Raw genomic sequence first — 8,145 nt, forward strand, 5'->3', positions numbered from 1 at the left:
CGTAACCAAAATTACTTGGGGAAAAGAATCAAAATTGCAACTAGCTTCTGTTCTTTGAACATTACCATAGCCGGAGCAACTAGATGAAGTCTGATACCTTTTTTCCAAACATTCCAAAAAATTGCAATTGAATCTTTATCTGCTATCTGCAAGGCTACAATAATAAGTGATGAACTCTGATTAGAGTTGTCTTTTTATAGCAAAATGAATGTTACAACAAACGAAGTAAAAGATTTTGTGCCAACTATTAAATTACAATAGAGATTTAGATTGTATTAAATAATAATAATATAAAGTGTAGCCTACATTTGTGCGTTTCGTATTTTATTTTCGCCAGAATCCGTTTTGAAAAATGTACGACCACAAAAACGAATGTATTAAGTTTCAATAAAAAATACATTTGTTTGTGGTAATTTAATTAGATAAAACTGAAAGTTTCCTTGAACTGCTAAAATTTCTCAGAGCTGGTCAAACTGATACAACCAAATCCATTTTTTATTGAAAGTTAACACCTCTAGGGTTAACCCATTCGTGGTCGTTATTTATTACGGACGTACATTTTTCAAAACGAATTCTGGTGAATATATATCACAGAAAATTAAATACGAAACGCACAAATGTAGGCTACAATTTCAGCTAAACATCCATCACTCTTAAGAGTGATATCGCCAAAACTTGAACCAATTTGAAAACAATGGTTCGGCGATCCAGGCAAGCTATAGCTCGTTTGAATCATCTTTCAATTCTAAGAAATAGGAATATTTTATTTTTTCGTTTGGTTTCCCATTTTTGAAGTGAACACGTGAAAAGTTGTAGCATGTCAAGGGATGGTGAAAACAGTTTTTTGGTGATGACTCGAGATAGACATGTTTATAAAAGTTAAAATATTGAAGAAACGTTGGTCTGTGGCAGACCTTCATACAGAGTATAATCATCGGTATGGGCCGCCACCCGTTCTGGACTTATGACTAAAAATATGGTGAATGTTCCAATGAATATTGCGGAATGAACATTGCTATTCTGTTGATTTTGTACTGACGAAATTTTTCTTCCTACTTGTTTCATACACATTATCGAAAACAAACTTATATGATTTACCCACACTACCAAACAATAGTACATTTCGTACCGAGGACTAAAAGTCTTTTTTAGCGTCCCGTTTGATTACATCCCCCTAAATTATTTATTATTACTAAAAATTTAAGATGGCGGCTGTCAGCCATTTAAAAATTCAAGCGAAATTACAATATTTCCAAAAAATCCATTTCTCGCCTGTAAATAGTAACCTACGAAAATTTTACTTCTGCACCAGCCGTCAAACACAGCAACTATAAAATAGACATTTTTTGTAAAGTTTTGACCGTTTATTTATCATTTAAGACACACAAAAATTAATTATTTTTTTGGATCAATATATCGTTTTGCTAAAGACAAGCTACTTATCTCTAAAAAACACATTCTCGATTCTTTCCAAAAACAAATCCCTTTGTTTTATAATTTGCTGAAAGAGGCACACAAATTCCTTTATATTTAAGTCAAACGATTGTAAAGCGAAGTATTCCTTAAAGGCAAAAGCAAAGCGATGAAAGAAAATTTATGGTTTCTTGACTTCATCTTCTCCATCCAAGCAATCAACGTTTCCATCATACTTTTTGGCGCATCGATTGCTTGTCCGACAGATGGTGCCTGGGCAAATTAGTGTAGGCTGAATAGCAAGGGCATCATCTTCAAATTTATGTACTGTGGAATTTATCCAGTCGAAATAAAATGAAGATTTCGTGTAAGCGGTGACGGAATCGGGTTCTCCACAAAAAATTTTGTCAGCCGTCTTCTTTTTGGGATTATATCCAATAGAAGTGATGCCAGCCAAATAATGTATGTATGTACGCATATCGTCTGTACATACCAAAGGGCCACCGGAGTCACCTGTATGAAAATAAAAACTTTCAAAAAATTTCCGTTTTTTCTTATGTTGAAATTGAGTCATACCTGAACATGCATCTCGACCGCCATCCGCGTATCCTGTGCAAGTAAACCTGGAGTTGTATTCAACACAATCAGGCACAATTGGAACATTCAATTCTCCTAGATTTTCCACTGGATACGGTCCACGATCAGTTAAACCACCCCAGCCGGCCTGTGTTTGTCGCAATAGTATTTCAATTTAATTGAAAACAAAAACTTCAAATTTTTCTTACTGTTACGCAAATCGTGCCATCTTCGGGTTTCCATAACCAATTGTCGTCAGTTCCATTTCGTATCACCTTCCTTCTCTGCAAGCAAATTGGCTTGACCCAACGGTTGAAGAACAAGCGCTCGTTGAGTTCTAGCAGGGCAAGATCATTTTTGTAATCTGTTAAGAAAGACGTAGTTAATCATTCCTACCGGCTTCACACACGAAATAAACTATCAACTCACTGTTTGCGTTGTATTCGGGATTTATGATGACTCGGAAGACACGGGCGTATTGCTCGTAGGGCGAGAAACTATGTTGGCGTATAAAGCCTGCCCTTATTTGGAGGTAGTCATGTGCGGTGATCCGTATCCCTTCGTGATACACACAATGAGCGGCAGTTATGACCTGAAACGTCGCATGTTACATTATAACGTGTTAAAATTATGCTCCAAATTCATTTATACCCATCTCGTAGCAATGATGCTTCCTGCGCACACGAACTTTCCATTCAAATACAGGCCGACAATCCAAGGATTAGATTCGGCTGATGCATCTTTTCCACCCGCTATTCTTTCCTGGCTTGTGGAATCTATGATGCAGCCACAATAATCGGGGCATTCTACATAAACAAACACGTTCGTCGATTCCACGCTGTCTTTCGAACATTTATCCACCACCTTACTAACCGGTTGATCCACTGTCACTTGCGATAAGTAACTGCCACCGTAGGTAGTTTCTACATGACGAATTGTTATTGAATCAAAACTGGAAAATAGATACCATTTAAATATTTCTTACGAGAACTGTTACATTGATAGAATCGAATTACCTTACGGGAATACCTAGTTCCCGTTCGCATACTTTTAGTGCAAAGTTTTTCACATCGTTGTCGCAAACGGGATACCAATTCCCTTCCAAGTTCCTGTACAAAATCCCCTCGGTGCTTCTAACGAATGGGTCTACGGTTGAAGTCTTATTGGGTTTCAACAATAAACAGTCTTTTTCGTCCTCGTCATTCGAACATTGGCTGATGTGGTCACATTTCTGTATTTTGGTGTAACACTCATTCTGCACATCAGAATAACATGAGTAAGAGTCTCGATCGCACCCATTACATCCAACTTCATCATCACCACCGGGACAATCAACATATGTGTCGCAAAGTTTTTTCTTGTCGATTTTCGAAACGCAAGGACAGTTTTGCTCATCCGTCCCGTCGATACAGTGCACTACCCCATCACATGATAATTCTTTTTCGAAGCATTGATGGACAATGGTGCATTTGAATTCTTCATCGCCGCAGATTTTCAATTTATCAGGACTATCGTCGTTTCTAGCGACAGATACATCCGTCGATGGGTCTGTAAAAAACTTATTATTTTAAGTTGATGCTCAGTCGAATTTATGCGATGCAAACTTACCCAATTGAGGATATTGAACTGAATGATTTGTGGGCAATGGTGTAGGCAATTGTGCAGTCAATGGTGTAGCCAATGGTGCAGTCAATAGTGTAGGCCGTGTAGGCCGTGTAGGCGATGGGGTAGGCCTTGTAGGCAATGGTGAAGGCCATGTGGGAAATGGTGCAGGATATGGTGCAGGCAATGATGGTATAGTATTGTCATAGTGACTTCGTTGATTGTTGAATGGCGTTACAACTGGTTGTCCATTTGTATCTAACCATGAAAAGAAATAGAAAAATATTCGTAATCGCCTTCTTTGTTAGATCATTGATGAAATAATTTGCAAGAATATTAGGGAGATTGCTATATTCACTTATAGCTAAGTAGAAATGCGAAATTTAAAGTTATGCGTCAAGTGCTTTTACGTTATAAATGCCCATGTTGAATAATCCCTAGTGACCAGGTTGTCACTTGTGAGCGAAAATGTAATCAGATTTAATTAAATTGAAATGCGTCTATTCTGACTAAAAAGGCTAGTTTTCTTGGAAAAAGCAGTAATGTCAACAATATCTTTTTAATCATCAACGTCACGGCAGCCTCGGTTTATTTCTTTTTGTACACAAAAAGTCCGTTTTGTACACAAAAAGGCGATTGATTAGCATGCTGTCTTTATCGATGATTGCCAAAACGTCGTCGACATATCTTTTCCAATAACGAATCTTTGAATGGTTTTGTACTACTATATAAGTAACATCCAAAAATTCCCGTGATCGTAGTTAATTAATTTAACACAGACACCAAATGTCATGTGAAATTAATGGAACGTAAGTGCATGGTGTAACAGCACTGCACATGGTGGACGTGTATATATAGAATGAACCAACACCAGGCTAAACGGAGGAGATTGACAAGGATTTGAAGTCGCTATCAGAACTGACTATCAATTTGACGAAAATTTGTATTTATAAGAATTTTGGCGTCGTTGTTTCAGAACACAACAACTTGAGGCATTTTAAATGGATTTCCTTTTTTGTACCGAAGGGGAGTCCTGTAATTTACCACTGAGCTATTGGGTTCTTAATCTTAATTATATCAAAAATAACTATTAATGTATGACAACCAAGGTTTTGATAAAAATATGGAAATTAAAGAGTAGTGGGGGCCTGCAAAACTTCTCAGCTGTAACGCTGCGTTGGTCGCTTCTAATTTTCATCCCGAAGAGAAAGTGCCGGTGTTGCACGAATTTTATATTTAGATTTATAATATTGTCACAGCACATCCGTTTGAATTTTAATTTTTATAAAATGAGTCTAAACAATTAGCCAGCTGAACTACGTTACACTTTTTAGTAGACTTACCATAGCAAATGAACCCATTGGGTGAATTCTGACAGTTCACGTGTTGGTACCAAGGGTACTGTTGCTGCCCGTATACTTTGGTAATCTCCATGATCACACACAAAATCAAAAAAAAATTCATTAAAAAAAAAGAAAATTCACGGATACACAACTGTTCTAATGTAAATTCCAATAGAGACTGAGTTAGTGCAACGACGAATTGCTGCGTAATGTTCATGATATTTATAATGCAATGCGCGAAGAGTGTAGAGAAAGATAAGTGATAAATATTATAAATACCCACTAAGTAAAGAGATAGTGAGAGAAATCAGCTGAACATGCATTGCATTGCACTACTCCTATTTAATTACTGATGTCGTTGTCAAGAATTGAAGGGAAAAATGGAGGGTCAGGCATTTCTTATTTAATGAAATCGTTCTTTCAAAGCTGACACTCCCATAAGCTTCAAAGAAAAATGTTTTCATTTGTTATCAGAGATGACTTATGATCAACCGCTGATTAATATAAATAGATGAAGAAATGGTCACAATGACGTTACCCCTTTAATTAATTTTTCGCCATTCCGGGCCATAATCATGACCTTTCCAGGCAGCTGTGGAAAGTTGTTTTGGACATTTTTATTTCACTCTATATTTCCAACCGTTCTTTATTATTTGTTCGGCCCCTGACACCAGAAATCTTCTGAAAATCAAGCAGAGACTATAGCCATTTAGGCATGTTCACTGAAAAATATCATCGATACATTATCAATCGAATGATTTATCGATAAACAATAAATATCGACTGATAATCGAATTGTCAGTCAATAATTATCGAATTATCAGTCGATATTTACCGATTATCAGCCTATACCCATTACTTGACAACTTGATTTTACTACTTGCCCTTTGCGAAAGTTGACCATTACATAGAGGAACTCGTTTTTGAAAACAGCCGACCGAAATCGGACGCATTTTCCAACGGAATCCTTTCAATGTGCCCCAGAGAGGTATTCGACCCTTAAAGCCAAAACCACTTTCAAAAAAAAATCTTCGAAGCTGGTGTAGCTAGTAGGATGTGCTAGTAGGATTATTAGTCGAGCTACCAACAACTACCAAACTTTCAAATTACAATGTCTGCTATGAGCGATCGGTTACCAGATAACAAATAATAATGATTTGCCGGGTGTTGGTTTGCTCATAGTAGCATTGCAATTTATCATTGTGGTAGTCAACCAAATCCATTTTTTATTGAAAGCTACCACCTCTATGGTTAACCCATTCGTGGTTGTTATTTATTACGGGCGTACATTTTTCAAAATGAATTCTGGTGAATTAGCTGGTACTTAGCTAAAATTGTAGCCTACAAGTCTCCTATTTCATCTTTGAAAAGATTTGGTTGTAGTTGTTTGACCGGCTTTTAGAAACGTAAGCAGTTTAACGAAATTTTCATAAACTGCTCAGTTTTCTAAGAGATGGTCAAACTGCTACAACCAATAGTTATTTGTGTATGTTTTGGGCGACAGATATTTAAAAAATGTTCATGTAAGGTATCGAAAATCTTAAAACTCCCTCATTTTCGGCCGCGACACATGAAAATTTTCTTTTGAAAACTAACACATTTGTGGTCGCAGCGGTCGTACATTTTTAACAGTACAGTTCTTAAAAAAGTCGTCCAAACGCGGATACACAGCAAAGCATCGATGCCTTTTAAGTGCCAAATTCTGTTTTCACTTGAAGATGACATAGGATATTCAGAATTTAAAGGCATAGAATAAGAAATCCTACTGTTGATAATTTAATGTAAGACAATTTTTTTGTATACGTTCGTGAATCGACTCCAATTTCTAATTTATGGCTATCAGATCGCCATTATAAATCAATCAAAATTGTACAAAAATGTCTGTACCACCAATTTATAATAATTGTACATGACCTCCGCATATAATAACAATCCATCCACGTAAAAATAGTCTGCAAAATCTCTGTAGGAAAACTATAAACAAAATGGCTCAAAAATCATAATACATTGTAAAGTTGTCGGCGCTTCCCACTTGATACAATTTAGTTTCATTTATTAGGTGTTTATTAAAACATATTTTTTTTTACAATAATTATTACACATATTTATTTTTGGGATCGTAAATATTAACATTGGTATACAAATACGTTTAATATGACCATTTTACACACTTGTTACACGCCATTCAATTTCTGTAATTTCTGTATGGTTTTTCGGCTGAAGTGTGACTTGAATGCTTGTTCAGTAATTTCCAAATATGGTAGGATTAAGATACATGGACTATGACTGACTATTATTGCTTTTGTTCCGGGAAAATTATTTATTTTTCGTCTATTGAAACACAAAACAAATAAATCAAATTTTTGCCACCGATATACGAAATTTAGTTATATGACCAGCGACGCCAGCGACAATGTTAATAACCATGTTTGTTTACATTGTACCAACCATTCTGAAGAATATTCTACCAATGTTATTTGATTGTCATTGCAAGTGGTGAATGAAGAATAGAATTGAATTAGGTTCTACAAAAACATACGAAAGCACAAAATGCTGAAGACTTCACTGATATCGACTATATTTATACAGCCATTCGCAGATTAACGCTCAATTTTAAGGCTGTTCAACAGATACCTTTAAATCATTTTTCATCAGCAAAAGAATTCTTTGTTTTATCCGAGGTTTTATCAAATTTTTTCATTGCATACGAAGAAGTTCTTATAAGTTTACAGTCTCAAGCGGATAAGCGACGTCACAACTGATCAAAGAGCTTTAAGGTACCCCACCCCAAGCAACTTGGACTGAGAAATCAGATAACTGTTCGATAATTTGTTCGATTGATAAAATATCGATATTTTTCAAAAGTCAATATCAATCGAATGTTTATCGATAATCAAAAAATTATAAAGATAAAAATTGTTTTAGTAAATTAAAATCGACTAAAACTAACCTCCACGGGCTGTTAAAAGCTATTTCCTTACTAAATTAGTTGGTTTGATTGTTAATCTACTATATTCCTTAAAAAGCGGGTAGTTCCGAGCTTCAGTAATTGACAAATATCAAACGAATGTTTTATCGATAGCAGTTTTTTTTTCGCTTAAATAAATACATTTTATCGACAATCGATAATTACAATTGTTAAAAGTTTCCTACGTGCAGAATGAGCACCAGCTGAATATCACCAGCTGATCTGCTAACACATACTTATTGT

At 35.7% G+C, this 8,145-nt stretch overlaps 1 protein-coding gene across 1 annotated transcript; it reads right to left on the reverse strand.

Annotated features, from left to right (window-relative positions):
- Positions 1-1,359: 1,359 nt before the first annotated feature.
- On the reverse strand, positions 1,360-5,128 carry LOC119066256 (serine protease nudel-like). Its single transcript, XM_037168606.1, has 8 exons — positions 4,935-5,128; positions 3,598-3,849; positions 3,006-3,537; positions 2,641-2,941; positions 2,419-2,581; positions 2,199-2,353; positions 1,990-2,137; positions 1,360-1,926 (listed from the first exon to the last, which is right to left on the reverse strand). Exons 1-8 carry the CDS (start codon positions 5,053-5,055, stop codon positions 1,595-1,597), a joined length of 2,004 nt encoding a protein of 667 aa, XP_037024501.1. The 5' UTR covers positions 5,056-5,128; the 3' UTR covers positions 1,360-1,594.
- Positions 5,129-8,145: the final 3,017 nt, after the last annotated feature.

This window comes from Bradysia coprophila, chromosome IV (genome assembly GCF_014529535.1).
Source record: "Bradysia coprophila strain Holo2 chromosome IV, BU_Bcop_v1, whole genome shotgun sequence".
Classification (NCBI taxonomy): domain Eukaryota; kingdom Metazoa; phylum Arthropoda; class Insecta; order Diptera; family Sciaridae; genus Bradysia; species Bradysia coprophila.

Coding starts and splice junctions, on each gene's coding strand:
- LOC119066256 (XM_037168606.1), bottom strand. CDS start 5,055: ATGAATTTTTTTTTGATTTTGTGTGTGATCATGGAGATTACCAAAGTA. Junction 3,850..4,934: donor CAATGGGTTCATTTGCTATG/GTAAGTCTACTA, acceptor TTTCATGGTTAG/ATACAAATGGACAACCAGTT. Junction 2,138..2,198: donor ATGGCACGATTTGCGTAACA/GTAAGAAAAATT, acceptor CGACAAACACAG/GCCGGCTGGGGTGGTTTAAC.